General features: G+C 53.1%; 2 protein-coding genes across 2 annotated transcripts in view; both read right to left on the bottom strand.

Annotated features, from left to right (window-relative positions):
- The window catches only part of USP48 (ubiquitin specific peptidase 48), a 32104-nt gene extending 12914 nt beyond the window's left edge, over positions 1-19190 (bottom strand). Inside the window, exons 1-15 of the mRNA XM_036396228.2 lie at positions 18995-19190; positions 17939-18059; positions 17716-17857; positions 16540-16667; positions 14881-15005; positions 14218-14326; positions 12891-13024; positions 12640-12722; positions 11885-12064; positions 9258-9383; positions 6129-6278; positions 3604-3804; positions 2259-2373; positions 2001-2131; positions 640-711 (exon numbers count right to left, since the gene is read on the bottom strand). Of these exons, the coding sequence (XP_036252121.1) occupies positions 640-711; positions 2001-2131; positions 2259-2373; positions 3604-3804; positions 6129-6278; positions 9258-9383; positions 11885-12064; positions 12640-12722; positions 12891-13024; positions 14218-14326; positions 14881-15005; positions 16540-16667; positions 17716-17857; positions 17939-18059; positions 18995-19128 (1951 nt within the window). The 5' untranslated portion in view covers positions 19129-19190. The remainder of the gene's footprint in view (positions 1-639; positions 712-2000; positions 2132-2258; positions 2374-3603; positions 3805-6128; positions 6279-9257; positions 9384-11884; positions 12065-12639; positions 12723-12890; positions 13025-14217; positions 14327-14880; positions 15006-16539; positions 16668-17715; positions 17858-17938; positions 18060-18994) is intronic.
- An 815-nt stretch (positions 19191-20005) lies between these two features.
- HSPG2 (heparan sulfate proteoglycan 2) overlaps positions 20006-22221 on the bottom strand; it is a 44345-nt gene continuing 42129 nt past the window's right edge. Inside the window, 7 exon segments of the mRNA XM_036396368.1 lie at positions 20006-20457; positions 21154-21257; positions 21388-21471; positions 21588-21658; positions 21762-21840; positions 21988-22063; positions 22156-22209. Coding sequence (XP_036252261.1) covers positions 20294-20457; positions 21154-21257; positions 21388-21471; positions 21588-21658; positions 21762-21840; positions 21988-22063; positions 22156-22209 — 632 coding nt within the window. The 3' untranslated portion in view covers positions 20006-20293.

Here is a 22221-nt window from a genome sequence, read left to right as displayed (position 1 = left end):
GCTAATTTATGCCATTTTTTCTTCTGTTTGAGGTAAGATAGAGCTTCCCCACAAACTGATGCCTGCAAACAGGAGCTTAAGTAAAACTGGGTTTAATGGCTGGGAACACAAGCTTTATAAAGTGAGATTAAAACAACAGGGTAGCCAAGGATGCAGCTAATGAGGCATCACTTTCAAAACAACTGATAGGAGGTCAAAACCTTCTGTAAACAAACACCAAAGCACAGCAGGTTGGGAAATCGATATCCAGGAGTGGTCCTGGCCCAGGTGCTGGCTGAGTGCTCCTGTTTTAATGCAAACCAGGATGTTAAACAGGTACTCTCAGCTCCCACCTGCACTGATTTACATCACCTCTTCCTCTCTTACTGCTTTCAGAGCTTCCAAACGGCTGCAGAGCTTCGGTGCTGCCCATGCAAGGATGGGAAGCTCAGCATCTGACAGCTCTGCTTGGCTGAGTCCTTACAGAGTCTGCCTACAAGGAAAACTTTTGAGGCAAGAAACACCAGGAAAATGAGAATTAAGCACACTTGGGCAGTGACTCCTCGAGCTGGCCACAGTTGGAGCAAAGGCTACAAGGTTAATGTGGGCAGCAGTGGGCAACAACGGAGATATTCAGCTCCATCCCCCGGAGAGACTCACCATGTGGGCAAACGATGTCTTCATTAAAATTTAACTCCTCTTCCTCCTCCCTCTTCTCTTCATTTGATTCATCTAATTAAAAAAAAAAATAATACAAGAGGATTGCACAGAGTTCCTCTCCCAAGGAAAAAATTCTTACAGGGAAAGGAGCACGGTCGCCTTTCAAATTACAGCAAACCCCCTCACCCAAGGGAAACTTTGGAAGGAAATTTGTTATTCTCCGATGTCTTGGCCTGTGGGCAGGCGGGATTACAGCCCCCAGGTCACGTAGGAGGCCTTTGAAGTGCATGGAGCACAAGCCAGGCCTTTGTGAGATTACAAAGGATGCATTTGTTAGGGCTGGAACACCGCAGGGGTTCCCTGCTCCCAGACATCTCCGAGTTTAACCTAAACACAAGCCTAGGTAAGAGCAAAGGGAGCAGAATTCCTGGCAAAATTCCTGATCTAAACCAGATGCTGCCTGACAAACTGAGGGGGAGCCTGCCAGGGGGCTGACAAGCCCTACATCAATCTCTAAATTAGTTCAAGTCAAGCGTTGGCCACTGAACGGAGCATCATCAAGACAATGACGTGTCAGCAAGAGCCTCTAACGAGCTGCCTAACGAGCAACCTGGCTTGTAACTAATTCAAATGCACTACTGGGAGTTGCAACCTGTTGTGAATCGAAGTCACCCCGAGGAAGGATGAGTGGAAACCCAGAAATACCCTTTTCTCCATGAGTACTCCTTATCAGGGGGGCTGAGGTGCCCTCCAGCCCAAGATCAATGCCCTGAGCCATCATGCCCACTTCCATTCCAACAAGCTTCTTAACCAGTTCAAAGGAGCTCAAGAAAATACGATTTTCAACCATTTAAAGAGCAGAAGGCAAATAAAACCTCCATCTATTTTCATGATATGGGCACAGAATGGAGTGCACTTCATGATTTTTGATCCCAGGCTGTGTTTTCCCGGTGCTGCTGCATCAGCTGTGCTGTTTTATCCCTCAACCTTCACAATAAACATCATCATCATCCCTTCCCCACGGTAATTTTCACGTTTCTTCCTTCCCTGTGCTCTCTCATTCAGAGAAAAGTGGATAAAAAGATCATGTGTCTGGGGTGGTAATTTCACACGGCTTTGTAAAACCACTTATCACCTCATCTCCCTCTCCAGCATGAAGATCACCCCGCAGTTTTCAAGATTAGCAAAGAAAAAGCTCCTTAAATGAAGGCCTTTTTTATTTATTATCCTTTCCTCCCTACTCATACAAGGGGAACAAAACAGCTACAGAAACCTCTGAGGTGTTTTTTGTTAGGAGGAATAAGGCAGAGCTGGTAGCTCTCTACAGCAGCAGAAATTAGGAGGAAATCAGGAGTAAATACCTTTGTTTTGTGCATTTCCATTCATTTTTCCATTACTGTGCTCTGCATCTTCATCCTGCTCATTTAATTGCTCCAGAGCCAGCTGACGCCAGCTCCTCAAGGAGGCTTTTCCAACCCAAAACCCGTCGGTCCTGCAGGGAGACAACCAAATGTGTGGTACCCCAAAACCACAGCTCCCTTCTTCAGAGCCCAAACGGGGAAATCTTTAGGAAAAAGCTGTTTAAGCATTTCTAAAAAGCATCTTTGGGACTTCCATACCCCTTGACTGTCATCTTCAGCAGGTTGGTGACGGTTTTGTAGTCCTCGTTCAGCTGGTTCTTCAGCCTCAGGATTCGACACCTTTCCACCACACAGTCCTTGCAAAGTGCTTTGACTGGGTGGGAGGGAAAAGAAAAACAGGTTTTTACATTATTAATTGCGTGGTTTATTGCACAGGTCGTTTCCTGCTGGTTTGAAGGCCCTCAGATAGGTGTGTACCAACTATCCTGCCTCAGGATGGGCGATTTCATGTGTAAATGAGGAAATCCTGGGGGCTACAGCCCCATCAGGCCACGTTTGAAGCTTAAAGAAGCATAAAATACTTCAAATGAGGTGTGATCTGTTCCACTGCTTCACAGATCTGCTCTCACAGCTCCTGCAGTCGCAGGGAGCCAGGGCAGCCCAGCACCCAGCCACAGGAGGCAGGAAATGCCAGGAGAACAAGGAAAACAAACACCTGCATTGTGGCACTTTGACAGTGCAACCCAGAAAATTCACCCTCCTGCAAGGCTGGACCAAGGGAGTGGCAATCCTCTAGCTGGGTGTGTGCTTAGATCTGCATCCTGGAGCAAGAGGAGAAGGGAGGCAGTGCGTCCATCCATCCTTTCATCCATCCCTCCCTCCCTCCCTGCCAGCCATACTCAACCCACAACCCTTCAGGCAATCTTCCACTTGACTAATAAACCTTGCCCTGTTTTTCCCCACAAAGGCTGCCTGCGTCACAAGCAGTTTCTTCCCTACAAGCTCCCAGTAGGAGCTGAGCTAATTTGGTCTCAGTGGGAGTTACTGAGCAACTTCCTAAAAGGAATGAAACCTGGGGCTTGATGAGGGGATGTCCAAAGCCTGGAGGGGCTGGGCTGACCCTGAAAAGCAGAATGGGTGGTAGATGCAGGAGCAGGCTAACAGGTAAGTGCTTCCTTGGATGAGGTGACAGACAGGAAGGGATATTTTTGGCCTAATATTTCGTAAAACCCAGCCCACACAGGAGCTGTGGGTGCTCAGAAAATAATTGTCAAGAGTTTGGAGTGTTGCATGTGCAAGTTTTATTTTCTAGAATCGCCTTCAAACCTCCCAAGTATTATGTTTCCTAAGCCAAGTGCCCCATTCCTCCACAGCAATTCCTCCAGGAACAGCCCTTCCCAAAGCAGACCCTGTGATCACCCTAAATGGGTTTGGGAAATGCTAACAGAATTAAGTGGCATTAAAAAAATCCCCTGGAAATAAGGCAGCACTAAAGCCATGCACTGAAATAAAGTTAGGATGATGAAGGATGGCTCAAAACAGGGCTGGGACCAGAACAAGGCTCCAAACCACAAGGCAGGAGGTGACTGGGAGAGGATGTTACCGTTGAGCCGGGGCCCTCCTCCGTATCGGCGGTAGAAGAAATCGGCGACGTATTCTGATATCCTCTTCATCAGGGATATTTTATCGGGATGGAGTTTGCCATGGGAGCACAGGCAGGCTGTGTTATCAATAGGTTTGGGAGGAGTGGACTCATCCAGCCACTTCTGCAGCCATTCCAGAGAGATGAAGTCGTAAGGGGAACCTGGGAGGGGAGAAACCACAAAGAGAAACAAGACCATACACGTCAGCTCCAACACCAGGTGGTATTTTATAATTACTCTTAAAAATTAACAGGCAATCACTGTTGATTAAATCTCTGAGGTACAAGTTTTCAAAGGTCTGATCCAGCTACTCCCACCCCATTCTGATCTCAGTGTCACAGATTTGGAAGACAGGAGCTTCGTGAGATTAAGATGTGCAGATCATTTTGGATTCAGCAATCAATATGCAACAGCTCCAAGGAGGAATGGGAGTGCTTTCAAACCTTTTGGGGATTACTGGAGAGCAGTCGAGGAAAGGGGAAGGTTTTCCTATCATCCATCAAGGGACTGATATAATATTTAAATCATGATCATACATTACAGGCTTTTTCTACAACAGAGACAGTTCACTGGGGTAATTTGAAAATTAAAGCAACAACAGCAGAGATGAAATCAGTGTTCCCCCTGTCCTTTCAGCACACAAATTTTCAGTGTCTCTTACAATTTTAGGTGAGAAAATTCTAAAATTTACAGTGCAAATGGAAACTTGCTCAGGTTTTTTTTGCTGAAGCAGTGCAGCAGGTTTGCCCTTGTTTGCTGAAAAAGAAATACAAAGCTGAGGTTCAAAAGCAGGTCAGTGTTTGTATGAGCAGGCTGGGGTGAAACCCCTGTATCTCAATACTGAGGCACAGTATCACCTCAACCCTTCAGTGGATGACTGGGAATTTAGGAAGAAATTAGGAAGAATTCAAACCCATTCTGTGCTGCCACGAGGGCAGCTCTGAAACCGTGGGGAAATGCACTCGTTGGTAACATTTATAACTGAGCAAAAATCCTCCATGTTTCCTAGGAGGGAGCAACAGAGAAGCAAGAGGAAAATACAGCAGACAGGAAAACACTGTGTCTCCAGCTTGCACTGGAGCTCTGTGAAGCCTCTTTTCCTCCACAGCCTCAATCCACGGTGTTTTCATCTTACGCAATGCCCGCCACAGCCGTGACCTCCAGAGAATTGCATCGCTGTCAGAACCGGTTTGCTAGTTTGGGATGAAACTGCCTCCCCCAGAAAGGAGGGTTTTCTGGGGCAGGCTCCACAAAGCTGGCAGAAAACGTGTCTGCACAGCTGCAGAGACAGCCCCGAGCTCCACAGAGATAGGACCCGGAGCAGTGCTGGAATGACGCTGCCTCCAGCTGTGCTCGAAGTGCTGTGCCCATGATGTGCCAGCAGCAGGCAGAGGGTGCCTCAGGGCAAAGTTTCAGGTCCTGTCATCTCTAAATTGGGGCAGAAGAGCTTCACCTGCACTTGTAAAAATCATATTTTTTTGAGATTTATTCCTCTGTCACATCAGAACTGCCGAGAGCAAACTCTTCTGTTCCTGCTGAGGAAAACCACACTGGAACTGTGCTGCTGCTCCTTTTCACGGGTGAGTCAGGGCAGGTTCATCCCTCCAGCACAACTCTGATCTCACAGTGACATCTGAGTGCTGCTCAGGCTCACGGGGAGCTGTGGCACCTTCCTGACACCTGCATTCCCAAACTGGAGAGGCAGATGTTTACAGGAACAGGAGATGCTGTTGGGCTACTCCAATCTCATGGTGGACTCGGAGCATCCAATAATAAAAGTTGAACAGTGAATTCTCTTACAGGCCACACAATTAAACCCACTTTTAAGTCTTCAATTGTAATTATTCTGCAGTTTTTAGGAGAGGTACATAGTGAAGACAAATTCTCAGGGCTGGATGGATAGAACAAGTTTTGTGAGAGATGGATGAGAAAAACAAGGTGGGAAATAAAACTCAATGTGCTGAGGCAACAAGACACAAGGAGAAAATGCTTAACCCTAGTCTCCCTACAAAACTGAGACACAGAGCAGTGAAGCACTGGCAGGGATGGATCCAGTAATTTTCTGCTGGAGGTCAGGCATTCTCTTAGCCTGTTACCTGCTGATGAATCGGGCTCACCAGCTCCCAAACCTGCTGTGAGCTGGCAATTTGGGAGCAGGCAGTTATTCCGCCTCGATGATCCTAACGAGCTGAGCTGCTCACCAGGCAGAAGAAAAGAGTCACAAAGCATGAGGCTGACGGATGGGGAAGGAGCAGGAGGGAATTAGCGATGCCAGAGGCCATGAGAATGAGTAAAGAAAGGAGAAAAATAGGTTAAGGCAGGAAAAGAAGCAAGGGAAAACAAATGTAAGCATGCATGAAGCTCTCCCCTTGCAGAGGGCTGCGGGAATGCCTTCCAGCAAGGCCACAGGAGCTGGGAGTTAGTCACAAATCATTCCTAAGCTTAACAGCTCTACTACAGCAATACTCCACAATGTCTTACAGACCAGCTTCGGCGGGTAACCTTTGGTAGAGCTCCTTCACCTCCTCGTGCTTGATCTTGCCTCTGGCCACGCTCTGTTTGCGCATCTCGGCCATTTCGTTGCACCACTCCTCAAACTTGCAGTTATCCCGCTCTACCAGCTCCTGCAGAAAAGCTGGGAAAGAGAAAAAAAAAACAACAAACCAGGAATTGAAGGGAAAATGCCAGCTATGTTAATTACCATGGGTTATCTGGGGACAACAAACCTAAAAATTCCCTCCCGCAGCCTTGCTGGGCGAGGCCTTTCCCCAGGCCAAGCACGTGGACCCTGCTCTCTCTGATACTGACTGGTGCAAATGATTAAATGCAAAGTTTTGCACCCAAGAAAATAATTTACTTGGGGTTGGTTGCAATGTTAAGTTCAGCTCCCTCTGTCCTTCCTCATCATTCCCAGGGAGAAACAAAAGCTTTTCACCCTCTGCGTACACTCAAAGCCTGTCAGGACCTGCAATCCAGCAAATTGCAATCCCAAGGGCAAAGAGCCCTCAGGAGATGGGAGATTAGCCAGGGCAGATCAACAGAAAGGTGAAGGAAATGGGGATTTTTGCTGCCACTGATGGAAAAACCTCAAACAAACCAAACACCAGCAGGGAAAAAAGAAGATAAACCACTTCCCTCAGAGGGCTGGTGCGAGGGAGCAGTGAGGGAAGCTCTGCTTATCTGAGGCCTTTTCCTATTTAGAATTATTCTGAAGAGCTAAAATAGCTGCAAAAAGGTTAATTCTTGACCAAAATATCCACCTTGGGAGAATATCCAATATCACAAAATAACCAGCCTGGCCTCCTTGAGATCAGAGCCAAGTTACGTCTCTCCACTGTCCCGGAAAAGCCGCTTTTTAACAGCATCAAAGCAAAATGCCTCAAATTTACAGTTCCATGAAACCTCCCCACAACCACAGAGCTTGACTGCTGCCCTTCACTCCCTGTTCCCTGGCAGGATTCCACGGGAAACAAAGGCAACCGCGGGGCTGTGCAGGAATTTGGAGCTGGGTGGGGAGGTTTTTGTTGAGTTATTGTTTTGGGCAGAGGGGTAGGAGGAAAGGGAGAGCAAGAAAGCTCAGGAAACAGGCTGAAAATACAGATCCAGGCAGGAATTAGTGCTAATTCCTGAAGTTTTATGTCTTGGAGGGTGCGTTTTAAACAGGGGGGGCTTGGGAAAGATTTGGGGTGTTATTAGAGGGGAATAAGGTGTATGATTTACCCCCTCTGCAGAGATCCAAAGGGACCTGCCACCTCTGCTGTCCCCACTCCACAGAAAATGAGGGAAGGGGGAACACACCTCAACACCAGGGGCCTAATTAGTATTTCTAATCAAGAAGCAGCCTAACAGGAAACATGAAACCCACAGGGCAAAGCCCACAGGGAGTTCTGGCACTCCCATAATTCTACAGCACAACACGAAGGCATTTGGCCCAAATTCCCACTGGGGGCTCAGAGCCTCTTTATTTTCATGTCATTTATTCCTGATGTGGCAAAGCTGAAGCAGTCACAGAGAGAACCTGACATCTTGTCAGGATTATTCACCTCCTCGTGCCTTGCTTATGACATTTAACCACACTGCTCTCCTGCACCTTTGGGATCCAAGCAGGATGGTGAATCCCAGAGGGATGAGCTCCTCCTGTCCCCTTCCCAGCTTGATCAGCTGGGTAACAAAGCAGTGCCTGAGTGGGCACATGGGAGGGATTGGCAGTTTAATGTTAATTAAGTGCTGGGAAAACTCAGGGGTTTCACTGGTCAAGACACCAAGGTGCCAGACAGCACCTTTGGGGCTCATGGCAAACAGTCAAAAATCAGGATATCCTGGAGTGGCTTGGGAGGGACCTTGAAGATCATTTTTTTTCACCCAGGGACAACTTCCACTATCCCCAGTTGCTTCAAGCCCCATCCAACCTGGCCTTGGACACTTCCAGGGATCCAGGGGCAGCCAGAACTTCTCTGGGCACCCTGTGCCAGGGCCTGCCCACCCTCACAGGGAGGAATTCCTTCCCAATATCCCATCTGACCCTGCCCTCTGGCAGTGGGAAGCCATTCCCTCTTGTCCTGGCACTCCATCTCTTGTCCCAATTCCCTCTCCAGCAGTCCCTTTAGGCACTGCAAGGGGCTCTAAGATCTCCCTGGGGCCTTCTCCAGCTCTCCCAGCCTGGAACCACAGCAGAGAGGCTCCAGGAACTTCCTAGCCCTAAATGGGTCTTGAAGCAAAATTCTGCCTCCTGGCCCACCTGGAGCACTGCAGGGACTCACCTGGCACCTGGACAGTGAGGGATGGCTGAGCAGAACCCCAGGGACTCACCTGGCACCTGGACTGTGAAGGATGGACAAGCAGGACCCCAGGACTCACCTGCACAGTGAGGAATGGCTGAGTAGGACCCCAGGACTCACCTGCCACCTGCACAGTGAGGGATGGACAAGCAGGACCTCAGGGCCTCACCCTGAGCAGGATCCCAGGGACTCACCTGGCACCTGCACTGTGGGGGATGGAAGAGCAGCACCCCAGAGACTCACCTGGACAGTGAGGGATGGCTGAGCAGCACCCCAGGGACTCACCTGCACAGTGAAGGATGGAAGAGCAGGACCCCAGGATTCACTTGGCACCTGGACTGTGAGGGATGGACAAGCAGGACCTCAGGGACTCACCTGGCACCTGGACTGTGAGGGATGGCTGAGCAGCATCCCAGGATCACCTGGACTGTGAGGGATGGCTGAGCAGCACCTCAGGACTCACCTGGACAGTGAGGGATGGAAGAGGAGGACCCCAGGACTCACCTGGACTGTGAGGGATGGAAGAGGAGGACCCCAGGACTCACCTGGACTGTGAGGGATGGCTGAGCAGCATCCCAGGATCACCTGGACTGTGAGGGATGGAAGAGGAGGACCCCAGGATCACCTGGACTGTGAGGGATGGAAGAGGAGGACCCCAGGACTCACCTGGACTGTGAGGGATGGAAGAGGAGGACCCCAGGACTCACCTGGACTGTGAGGGATGGCTGAGCAGCACCCCAGGATCACCTGGACTATGAGGGATGGAAGAGGAGGACCCCAGGACTCACCTGGCACCTGCACAGTGAGGGATGGACAAGCAGCCCCCCAGGACTCACCTGGCACCTGCACAGTGAGGGATTTCTCACGGGCCTGCAGCCTGTACACCAGCATGTAGGCGTTGCGGGAGCAGTGCGTGCCCTTGCCGCACTTGGGCTTGCGGGTCTGGGATTTCGATGGCTCGGCTGTGGGAACAAAAGGCACAGCCTCAGCAACACACCAGCTCCTTCCCTGGCCCTCCATTAACGGGATGAGTTTGCCACCCAGCCAGCTTCTCTGTGCCAGGCCTCTGTGCCAAGCACTGGGCTTGGCACGGCTCAAAATTGTATCCCAAAGAAAGCCCCAAATCTCTCCAGCCTTTCTGGGTAAATCAAAGGGACTAAATTTAGGAGCCTGTTCTGAACCTCCCTTCTCAAGAGCCTTTCTTCTCTCCCCAGTGGAACTTCTCTGAGCCAAAAGCCACTCTTGGAAAAACATCCTTTCTCCCTTTTGCCTCTTGTTCTGCTGTCCTGACTCCAAAGAAAAGAGTCAAATCCTCAGGGAAGAAAATCGTATTTACAGGTGATGGTGGATATGAAAAAAAAAACACAGCAAAGCTTTTAGGAAGCCAAGAGCCATGGAAAGGGTTGTTTGTGAGCAGCTGCTGGGGGATGTAAAGTTGTGTTGCAAGAGCTGCTGTTTCCAGATGGATTCTCAGGCAAGGAAAACACTTATCTACAGCTGCAGCTTCAAAAATCAAACCGTTCAAAATAAAGGAAAAAATTAAAGGAACAATGTTCCATAAATTGAACTCTAAGTGGGCCATTGAATTATTAAGTTTCTTTCCCCCAAATTCTGAAAAAATTCATGTGCCTTTCCCCCCACACCATCCAGGGGACTTCACAGACTCTCTTTATTTGCATTTTATCCAAGAATTTTCGGAATTGTTCCCATCTGCATGGCCAAGACTCTCCCCCCTACAGACCTTCAGTTTATATTACTGACCTTCTCCTGCTGTTACATGTATTTGTAACAAAGAAAGGCCCCAGTTTTGCCTGGGACAGGCAAATTACATCAAAACTTGATACAAATATTGAGCTCCCAGCTTAAAGAGGCTCCTAAACACACTTTACTTCTATTTTCTAAACAGCCTTGAATTGAAATACGAGAAATACGAACATTCACAGCTAAGCACGAAACTTTATAAAATTGAGGTCATGAAACTTTATAAAATTGAGGTCACAGCAGTTTACTTGCATTTCATTTGTTGCACTTGGTGAGTGGGGAGGGTCAAAACAAAGGCAGAGCTGCCCTGGTGCCGTTCAGGGCTCAGTTTCCCTGTGCACCACTAGATGTCCGGCCAGCTCCAGCCTGGAGGGAGGAACGTCCCCATTCCAAGGGGACTAGGACAGAGTGGTGGCACAGGCAGGAACATGGACTCACTAAGGCTGGAAAATCTCTCCAAGATGATCAAAGCCAATCATTAACCCAGCACTGCCAGGCCCACCACTAACCCTGTCCCAAGGTGCCACTTTTTGAACACCTCCAGGGATTGTGACTCTACCACTGCCCTGCACAGCCTCCTCCAACGCCTGACTACACCTTACATGAAGGATTTTCCTCAATGTCCAACATAAATCTCCCCTGGCCCAGCCTGAGGTCGTTCCCTCTGCTCCTGTCCCTGTTCCCTGGGAGCAGAGCCTGATCCCCCGGCTGTGCCCTCCTGTCAGGAGCTGTGCAGAGCCACAAGGGCCCCCTGAGCCTCCTTTGCTCCAGGCTGAGCCCCTGCCCAGCTCCCTCAGCTGCTCCTCAGTTCTCCAGACTCTTTTCCTTGTGCTGCAGACCCTTCCTCAGCTCCACTGCCCATCTCTGTACACATTCCAGCAGCTCGTGCAGGTGAGAACAAGGAAATGGGAGAAGGTTTAAGGGAGCACTTAAATCTGCAGGGTTTTTTTTTTTCCTCTAAAGATCCCTTAAAGAAAAACAACATTCCATAAATTCTAACCACAGCAAAGCATCCTGGTGGGTAACAATTCCTGGGAATGGATTGCTTGCACTGCAAGTGAATTTCTTCATAATTTCCCCGCTGTGAGCACCTGCACTAGAGAACACTGAGCCACTACAAAACCATTTCAACTCCAAACGAGCTGTTCTTATTTATTGACTGCAGAGTAAGAAATTCACATCCTCAGCCCAAGCTTTCCAAGAAATCTCCAAGAAATTCTCCAGTCCAGGAACACAGTGATATGGGCAGGACACTGCGAGCCAGGAAAACAGAAAAGCACCAAGGAAAAAGCTCAGAGTAAAAAGGCAGTTTTAGCTTCCAAGTTGTTATTTGGATCAAAATCTTTTTTACTGCCTCCAAGTCAAACACCTCAGTGGAAATAGAACCATAATGTGTTAAGGAAAACTGAAAGCATTCTCCTTATCTGTTCCAAGGAAGTGGCACACGCCTGTTGCTCCCTGATAGGAACCCTCTGCCCGTGTTATCAGCGTCTTATCTGCCATGTGGCAGCCAGAGAAATACTAGAGCAGCTGATCACGAGGTGTAAACACTCACACGGGGCTGAAACAAGCAAATCTGGCTGCAATCCCCAGGATTGCTGTTTCCCACGTTTCTCCAAGCCCGTTCTGGGGAGGAGCAGGACGCCCGTGCTTGTGGTAGAAAGAGTTACTTTAAAGGGCACTCACAACTGAAAGGTTTTACCTAAATCTTCCTCAATTCCCAGCTGGAGTTTCTTCCCCTCCATCTTCTCGATGTCTTCATCGTTGAACTTGTACCACTCTCCTGTCTGTGGGTCCTTCACGTGGGCGATGTAGTGCCCGGAGTAGGCGCTTACTCCACGGTGTATGAGCACAGCGCTCAGCTCGTACACGTACACCCCGTCTGCAAGGCAGGCAGCACTTACACACAGCTCTGCAGCCAACAGCACTCACCCTTCCTGCCCTAGGACCTCGTGTTTTCACCAGGCAGCAAAGCCTGCACTTGAACTCACAGCGCTTCAGGACATTGCTAAGAGGCTGTGGCTCAGTAGCAAGGATGTTGATTGAAATACGGGCTTCGAACAACTCTGGACAGAATTTTTAAGCAAAAATTGAGAGGAATTCAATCAAAAACTGAGAGGAATTCAAGCAAAAATTGAGAGGAATTCAAGCAAAAATTGAGAGGAATTCAATCAAAAGTTGAGAGGAATCACAGAATCCCAGAATGGTTTGGGTTGGAAGGGACTTTAAAGCCCACCTCTCTGCCATGGGCAGGGACATTTTCCACTATCCCCAGGCTGCTCCAAGCCCCATCCAACCTGGCCTTGGACATTTACAGGGATCCAGGGGCAGCCACAGTTTTTCTGAGCAGCCTGTACATCATCCCCCTCACAGGGAGGAATTTCCTCCTAAACAGAATTGGAGGAGATCTGCCAAGAGGCAATGGGCAAAGATAACAAAAAACTGCCCCAAACTCACTTTTTTGCTCCATGAAAGGCTCCATGTCCAGCAGCTCTGAGAAGCCAATGTAGGTGTTCAGCTTCTTCTTGTGGCCAGTTTGTCTGTGCAGAGGCAAAGCTGTGGCTCAGGGCACAGCAACAACAGGCTCCCATCCCAAAACACCTCCCTTGAACCCCTGAGCACCCCTTGAGAGGCTCAGACACCTCAAATTAAAGCAGGAAGAGCAGGGTAGTGACTTCCCCAAGAGCTTCCAGGGTGTTCCCACTCACCTGTCAAACACAAAGCGCATGAGCTGCAGATTGAGGGTGCAGGGCAGGCTGAGCAGCCGGATCTTCCTCGTGGCGTTTTGCTTGCTCTGACAAGTCTCACAAAAATAACGATTGTCCCCTTCTAATTTTTCCTCCTGAGTGTGGAGAGGCAGAGGGAAAGGTCTTGAGAACATGTCAGCACTGAAAAGTCAATTGAGCTACTCAACAGCTGGAGAATGAGAAACACCAAAGTTATTTTAACGATTTAAGTCTTTCTCAGCTGCTGCCCAAATTTTTCTGAGTTAAAGACACACTAATGACTGCACTTTACAGCATGGCCATAACAGGCTGCTCTCACTTTAAGGCAAATTTTAGACTGAATCAAGCCCCATTCCAAGTTCTCAAGTCTCTTACTCTTGCTCCTCGCCTGACTGAGTGGGTTTATACTAAGAAAATAATTAAATCACCCCTTTTACAAGTTCACATGGACCCAGTTAATGTAAAGCCATATTTCAGCCTGGAAACTACAGCCCTCTGCTCAGCCACCCAAAATCACCCTGCAGGAGTCACTCACTGCCTAAGCAGCTCCAAGGGCAGGGTTAGGCCAGAGGAAAATTCCAACCCCTCTAAAAACGTCACAGGGTTGTTCTGTGTGAAGGAGGAGCAGACAAATGTCAAGTTCTCCAATTCAGGAATTCAATCTGCACACCAAAACTATTTTTTTTTTTTCATGGCAGACCTTCCAGGCAGAGCAACTGGTTTGCTGAGTGCAGCAGCAAGCAAGGAGCTCAAGGAAAGGGTTCAGGTCAGTTCTGTCCTAAATAGTTTGAGGGGAATCCACACCTTAGTGTGCCAGAGCTGAACTTCATATCCAGAGAAATTTTCAAGCTGAATTGAGGGCACTTGCAGCTGTTCCTGCAGCTATTCCCAGCACTCCCTGGTACTTCTGAGAGCACATTTTTCAGCAGGGAATGTCTCCTGTTGCTATGCAGATGAGCACTGACACAGAAAACATGGAAAGCAGCCGTTCTCCCAGTGCTATCCGTGACAAAGCAGGCAGAGACTTTTCCCTAACTTTCCTGGCCAAGTATTTTAACTAAAAATGCAACTTTCAAGTGCTTTTTAAAGCCATAACAGGAGCATGTGATGTCACAGAGCTATTCCTTGCTCCATGCCTCAATCCTCATTTTTTGGGTCTGCAGAAAAAAAACCATTTTCACTTGGATGCATCTCCCTGAGCCAAGTCAGTGGCTTCACCCCGACACCGACCTCGAAGGCTGTGAATTGGAGGAAGGAACTGAAATTCCTTGCTAAAAATAGCAGGACTCCAACCCCAACGAGCTCATACCTTGAGGAATTCTGTTATACAGTCAGTCAACTGCTTGTGTCCTTGGATGTTTAACTCCAGCTCGTAAAATTTAGACACCAGTTTAGATTCTCTGCCACACTGGTTGCAGCTGGGATGGAAAGAAGACAAAAATATATCTGAGGATAGGTCAGGGCTCATGCATTGGGCTCCCAAGTCTTTGGTAAAATATTCCTTGTATAAAACCAGGAGAAAAACCAAAGTCAGGGCTAAGGAGATTCACACCTCCAGACCATAAAAACTCCAGGAGAAGCTTTAAACAGCTTAACAGCACCTACCAGGACCTGTCACAACTTGCATGTACCATTATATTTTATTTTTAAGGTGAAATTCCCAGCTCTGAGAACACAGGAATGAAAATACAACACCCAGGATGCTGTTTTCTGGCTGCAGGATCTGCCACTCCACTAACTCACTTGTAGGTTTAGTTGGTAAATTCTCATTAAAGGAGTAAAAGCAGCTGCAGAATTGTCACAGCAACACCACACACACAGGAACAGGAAAGGAAAAGGTAAATATTTCACAGAAAGTGTTTCTGCTGCAGCTTAACTGCCTGCTCTGGTTGCTAGGAGGGATCTTCCCCTCCTGAATTCTTCTAAAAATTTAAATATTTACAGAAAGGGTCTTCCCAGAATTATTACTTACACTGTGACATAGGCATACTCTCCACAGAACTGCTTCTGCACAATGTTCCGGACATCTGGGTTTTTCTGTTTGGACAAAGTATCTTCCAGCAGGGACATGAACAGCTTGGAAAACTCCTGGGCATCCTGAAAGAGAAAACCAAGTTCATTAACAATCCACCACAGCACAATCCCAACCCTGTCACTAATTCACTGCTAATTACCCCGAGCCCTCCACACAGGCTGAGCCGAGGCTCCGTGAACAGCATGGAAAATAAAGACCAGGCAGGAGAACTGAGGAAAACAGAGGAATTTGGCTAAAAGGAGCAGGAGCGTGAGGCCCTCAGTGTGGGAGCACAGCAGGAGCTGCCCTGGCTCCCTGCCAGTCCTGCTGGGGGCTTTGACTTCTGGCCTGCTCCTCCCAGGATTCTGGAAGGGATAAGAACCCTCCTGTGGGGCTTTCGAGCCCCTTGATCCTCCTCTTTGCAGCTGTCCCTGCTCAGATCAGAGGTAAGAAGAGAAATGAAAACACCCCAAAAATGAGAAGCTGTCCTTTGGGTGATCCCAGCAATGCTCCAGAGCTTCCCCACACCCAGCTCAGGGCCTTTCTCTCCTGCCCTGGTTCTTCTCTTCCACAAACAAACAGGTTTTGGCTTCTCTCAGCTGCCCTTTGGTGTCCCTGGTCAGCTTCCTTCCTCTCCTGACCCTCCCAAGGAAACATTTGCCAGTGCTCTGCTCTTGCTCCAAAAGCTCCCATTACCTCACCAAGTGGATTTCCAAGCCCTGCCCCTCTCCCAGGCTCTCTCCAGCTGCAGCCCCACAGCACTCAGCTCCCACGTGCTGCCCTGGGATCCTGGCTGGCTCCTGCTCATCCACCTCCCCCTGACGATCTCCTCACCCTTGGGAGGGCCCTCTCACCACCCAACTGCCCGGGCAGCACCTGCAGGAGCCTCACTGCAGCTCTGGCTCCCAGCTGGCCCCATCCCATTGCTCCCGGCTTCATCCCACCACTCCCCTGGCTCCTCCTGATTTGCACTTATCACTTCCTAGCCTCATTCCATTGCTCCATGGGCTCCTCCTTATATCCCTGTATTCATCCCATTGTTTCATGTTGTGATTCCATCACTGTCTGGGCTCCTCCTGATCTCCCTATCTCCATCCTGATCTCCCTATCCCCATCTCACTGCCCCTGGGCTCCTCTTTATCTCTGCATCATCATCCCATTGTTCCATGTCCTGATCCCATCACTCCCAGGGCTCCTCCTTGTCTCCCTGGCCCCATCCCATCACTCCCCATTCTCACTCCCTGGACTCCTCCTGCTCTCCTTGGCCTCATTCCATTGCTCCTTAGCCCCATCCCATCATTCCCTGGGTTCCTCCTCTCTCCCTGTCCTCATCCCATTTCTCCTTGGGACCTTCCTGATCTCCCTCTCTCCATCCCATTGCTCCCTGTTCTCCTCCTGATCTCCCTGGCCTCATCCCATCACTCCCTGGGCTCTTCCTTGGGCACTCCTGATGTCCTGGTCCCCTCCTATTTCCCCCCTGCACTCTGACAGGGGCCTGCAGCCCCACCTCTTCCTTCATGTTTGCACCCAACAGCCAGACCCAGCTGGGAGCTGCCCAGTGAGCACCCAAGGGTGATTCCCAGCTTCTGGAAGTGCCAGGAATCCCCTCCCACACACCTGCTGCTGCCCCGTGTCCAGCCCCAGCGCCTTGACAAAGGCCGAGGGGTCGATGTAGCGCCGCTTGCTGTTCTGCAGCAGAGCAAACAGGTACTGCAGGTGCTCACAGATGGTCTGGGGCTCATAGTCTGGGAAAAACACAAGGCACAGCAGGAATTCAGGGTGAGAAGGGATCGCTCCAAGTGTTTCACAACCATTAAAAGTCATGGGCTTGGAAGGAAACGTAGTTTGAGTTGTCAGAAAAACTGAAGTGGATTGTGTAGGTGATGATAGCACATCCCAGCACAAGCCAAATAAAGAATAATTTAGGTTGGAAAAAACCTTAGGATCATCAAGTCCAGCTGTAAATATTTACATTCTGCAACTTTCAGATAGGAGGGTGGAGCCAGGCTCTGTTCCCAGGGAACAACGGACAGGATGACAGGAAATGACCTTGAGTTGCTCCAGGAGAGGTCTAGGTAGGATATTAGGGACAATTCCTCCATGGAAAGGGTGGTCAGGCACTGGAACAGGCTGCTCAGGGGAGTGGTGGAGTCCCCATCCCTGGAAGTGCTCAAAAACTGTCTGGATGTGGTACTTGGGTAGATGGGCTAATGGTGGACTTGGCAGTGCTGAGGGAATGGTTGGACTGATAATCTTGGAGGAGTTTTCCAACCTTAGGGATTCCATGATTCCATCCTGCAGTGCCCAGCATGAGCTATGAGTGAAGGGTTTATACAGCATGCACCAACTACCCAAAAACCAGCTTCTTATTTACCCCAGAAGGTGAAACATCATTTACAACCCCATGAAACAGCAGCAGAGCTGAGGTGGCTGTGCTGACCCAGAGCCTCCCAAAGAGCAGAAAAAACTGGGAGCCTTAATCCTGTGTGGGGCCCAAATTTCAGCCCTGCCACAGCACAGACCAGCCCTGACCCACACATTCCACCCCCAGTACCATCACTAGGCTGCCTTAGCAAGACCAAACCAAACCTTCATTTCCAACCAGCTCAGATCACTCTGACCTAGGATATCACCTGGATTAAGGTCGGTTCATTCCCAAAATCCAGATGATGGATCTGAACCAACAGCACAGCGACGGCACCAACGGCCAGAGCTTCCCCCATGAATTCTCCTGACCAACCTAATCCCAAGGTGGGGTTTTAGGGAGGGAACAAACCCCTCTCTGCCACTCACCTGTGTCCTTGGGAACGCCGTCCCCGCAGGCGCTGGGGCACAGGTAGAGCGCCTGCCGCAGCTCCAGGTTCAGGAACCACATCTGCAGGAAGGTGTTGACGTAGCACGTGGCACCCAGGTTGGTCAGGCCCACAAAGGCATTCTGGGGGACAGAAAAAGGGCCAGCTCAGGTCACCTGCCCTGTCCCCAGCGTGGCCCTGGCCCCATGGGAGGGGTTGGGTACCTTCTTGCGGCGCTCGCAGTTGGGGTCGTCGATGTTGTGGAAGCTGTTCTCATCAATCTCACCCAGCCACGCGTGCTCCCCGATGCCCACCAGGCAGTTGGGGTTCCCCCGGCAGTTCCTCCTGGGGAGCCAGACCCCAGCTGTCACCCCCGTGTCCCCTGCAGACCCCAGCTGTCACCCCCAGGTCCCCTGGGGGCTGGCAGGGTGACGGTAGGGGGGATATGAGGAAGCATGTAATGTTGAATGGGATGAGACATGGAACACCCCCCCCCCCCCCCCCCCTCCACAAACAGTGGTCATGGGTGAGGAAGGAGGTAGAGAACCAGAGGGGTTTTTAGGTAAAAAAAAAGGGGATTCCAGGACCAAGAGGATCTGCTATATCTGAGAAGCCAGGCAGGGATAGGGCTTGCCCCAACTCCAGCGTGAGTGCTGTGCATCCAGGTAAGGAGATGGGTTCCCTTTAGCCCACTGGGATCCCCCCATAAATGGGGAGTCAGGCATAGAGGGGTCCCTACAAACCTGGGGTGGGAATATTTCCTTACATCTGGGGAGCCAGGTAAGAAGAGAGGTTCCCTACAACCCCAAGGTTATCCTAAAAATGGGGAGGAACAAACAAGGACAGGGGCTCCCCACCAGCCCATGGGGGCTCTCCTATATCTAAAGAACCCACCCCACAACACCAGGGTGGTGCCCTGTATCTGCTTGGGAGCCAGGTTGGGAGGAGGATCTCCCACCACCCCAGGGAAGTTCCCCTACATCAGAGGGGCCAGAGAAGGAGAGGGGTTCCCCACAGCCCGGGGAGGGTCCGTCCCCTGTGTCTGAGCAGAGGGACAGAGGTTCCCCCCAGCCAAGGGAGTCCCCTATACCTGGGGAGCCCCACAAGGACACACAGGGCGCTGAGGGCCCAGCCCCGGGGATGGAGTCCCCCAGAAGGGAACACGGGGGAGCCTCCATCGACCCCGCGGAACCTCGGCAGGGCCGGGGACCGCCCGGCGCCTCATGGCGGGAGGGAGCAGGGGCTCGGAGGGTTGTGTGCCCGGCCCGGCCCCACGGTACCGGCAGGCTCCGCGCTGGCAGGGCTCCAGCCGGACGCGATAGGCCGCCTCGATGTGCTCCTGCGCCACCGCCTCGGGCGGCACCGTCTCGGTCCAGCGCCACGCCGCTTTCTCCAGCTGCAGCCGCGGCGCCATCGCTCCCGCCGGCGCCCCGGGGCTGCCCCGGCCCGGCGCGCTCCTTGTCCCGCTCCTTGTCCCGCTCCTCGCCCCGGTCCCGGCCCGGTCCCGATCCCGCCCGGCCCCTCCCGCCGCCGTCAAGGCCGCTGACGCCACGAGCGCGACGCGGTGACGGCGCGAGGCGCTGACGGTATCAGGCCGCGACGCGCGGGGCCTGGAGGCGGGGCTCCGTCACAGGGGCGTGGCTTGGGCGCGCCAGGTACGGGTTCGTGTCCGACAGGGGCGGGGCTTGATCCTCAGGGGGCGTGGCTTGTGTGAGCAGCCGGAGAGGGTGTGGCCTGTGCGCGATGGGGGCGGGGATCGCTTGCGATGGGGCGCGGCTGATGCGGCGTGGGCGGGGCTTCTGGTAAGATGGGCGTGACTGTGCCACCATGGGCGGGGCTTGTGGGGTTGTGGGCGAGGCCTGTGGCGCGGGCCGCGCTGGGTCCCACCGCCCCCCCGCCACCCACACCTCGCCTCCAGAGCCCCCCAGAGCCCCCCAGCCCGGTACCCCCGCCAGACCCCTCTGCATCCCTGTGTCATCCCCCGCAGCCCTGTACTACAGCCCCCCACACCACAAGAGCCCGGACCCCCTGAGCTCCCACACCCCCAAACCCTATCCCGTACCCCACACCGCACCCCAATACCACAATCCTCCCTGTACCATCACCTCCCGGGCCCCTACACCCCTGCACCCCCTAAATCCTCCCACTGTCCCCCTCTCCTGCACCCCAAACCAGCTCACTCACACCACGCCCCTGCAGCCCCCCTACATCCCCACCCCTCACGCTCCCCCTCCCATCACTCCCGTACCCCACCCCGCCCCGCTCAGCCCCCCCAAACACGGTAGCCGCACTGGTTGTCTCTCCTTTAATAGCTGTCCCCGCGGGGGGGTCCCCGCAGCACCCCGATTGTCCCTCGCGCCCCCACCCCGCCGCCACCCCGGGGGGCACCCAGGCGGCCCGGCCGCCCCGGCACAGTTTCGGGGGGCCGGTGGAAGGGGGGTGTAAACATTTTTGGGGGTCCCGGCCCCCCCCCCCCCCGAGTCACCCCGGGGCAGCGAAGCACCGTTTCCTCCTGGTGGTTTTTTTTTTGGAAAAGAATAAACTTGGCCAAATTCCCCCCAAACTCTGTTTCGGAGGGGTTAGGAGGGGCAGGGGGGCACGGGGGAGCCCCCCAGGGCGCCGTGCCGGAGGTCGATGGGGTGTCGGGGGATCCCGGCGGACTCCAGCGCCAGTCCCCGCACGCAGCCCGAGATGCCGGAGCTGAACTTGCCGGCGGTCAGGGCGCGGGGGTCGGGGGCGCCGCCTGCGGGGGCACGGGAGGCGCTGGGCGGGGGCTCCGCTGGGCCCGCCCCCGTCCAGCCCGGGACACCGGCCCACGTCTGTCTTGTGTCCCGCCAGGTGTCCCCACCCCATGTGCCACCACCCAGGCGTCACATCCTGCACCCATCCCATGCCTCTCCCTGCCTCCCATCCTCTGTTCCACCCCGTGTCCGTCCCGTGTCCCATCTCATGTTCCACCGGGTGTCTTATCCCAAGTGTCATCCCATCCTCATCCTGTGTCCCACCCCATGTCCATCCTGTGTCCCACCCTGTATCTGTGTCCCACACCATGTCCATCCCGTGTTCCACCCCCTGTCCATCCCCTGTCCCATTCTGTGTCCCATTTCCCAACCCGTATCTGTGTCCCACCCATGTCCATCCCCTGTCCCATTCTGTATCCATGCCATATCCCACCCTATGCCCATCCCCTGTCCCACCCCATGTCCATCCTGTGTCCCACCCCATTTCTGTGTCCCACCCCCATCCATCCCATGTCCCACCCCATGTCCATCCCATGTCCCACTCCATGTCCATCCCCTGTCCCATTCTGTGTCCATCCCCTGTCCCACCCCACGCCTCACCCCATCTATCCCACATCCACCCCATGTCCATCTCACGTCCATCCCATACCCACCCCGTGTCCCAGCCTGTGTCCCCCGTGTCCCCAGTCCCTCCGTACCCACGTAGACGCTGCCCTCGGTGTTGGCCATGACGTTGGATCCGGGTGATTCCCCGCTCACCGGCTCCTCTCCGTCCACCTGGAGCTGCCCACGCCGGCCCTCCCTGCGGGGCACCATCAGCACCTGCACCCCCCTGCACCACCCCGTGCCACGCCCAGACCCCTGCCCACCTTATCACCATCAGCACCTGCCCCCCCTGCCCTGCCCCGTGCCACGCCCAGACCCCCGCCCACCTTGTCACTGTCACCCGGTGCCACTCGCCGTCATTGACCGGGTCTTCAGAGGTGATGGTGGCCTCGCCGCTGCCCAGCTGGTAGCTGTGAGGGGCACGGTGTCAGTGTGCACGGTGTCAGTGTGCAGGGCACCTCGGGGGGCACCCCGCAGGCTCAGGGGACCCGCCGGTGCCACATGTCACCCCACGGTCCCCTCTCACCTGAACACCAGGTGCCCATCCTTCAGCCCGAGGCCAAGGAAATCTTTGGCTTTGCCACCCTCGCCGGGCTCCTGTGGGCACAGAGAGGGGTGAGCAGGGGGCACCCGGACCCCCAGCCCGAGGGGTCACACAGGCGGTGCCCCCTGTCCCCCTGTCCCCTGTCCCCTGTCTCACCGCGCCGTGCCACAGCAGCAGCCCCTGGGCGCTGCGCGTCCGCAGCTCCAGCTCGATGGTCTCAGGAGCCTCGGGGGGGCTGCCAGGGGAGGGGCGTGATGGGGGGCAGCACCCAGAAAGGGGGCGGTGCCATGGGGGGGAGCGCAGCACCCCAAAAACGGGGGGGGGGGGGGTGCCATGGTGAGAGGGGGTGCAGCACCCACTCGGGGTGTCCCGTGTCACTCACCCACGGGGGAAGAGGTGCCCGGGAAGGGCCAGGTAGGACCCGTCCTGGAATGCGGCGCTGAACTGCCCAGGGGCGTCTGGGGGAAGATGGGGGGTCAGGGGGGATGGGAGGAAGGGGCCCTGCCCACATTTTGGGGGGAAAAAAGGGGAAATGGGGGCAGGGACCCACCGCCACCCCCGCTGCCCTCCTGCCAGTCCTGCTCCAGCTCTGCCAGCGCCGAGCCTGCGGGAGAAA

This window comes from Molothrus ater, chromosome 23 (genome assembly GCF_012460135.2).
Source record: "Molothrus ater isolate BHLD 08-10-18 breed brown headed cowbird chromosome 23, BPBGC_Mater_1.1, whole genome shotgun sequence".
Taxonomy (NCBI): domain Eukaryota; kingdom Metazoa; phylum Chordata; class Aves; order Passeriformes; family Icteridae; genus Molothrus; species Molothrus ater.
The sequence above is the reverse complement of the archived record's forward strand: the minus strand, read 5'-3'. Positions and strand labels throughout refer to the sequence as shown.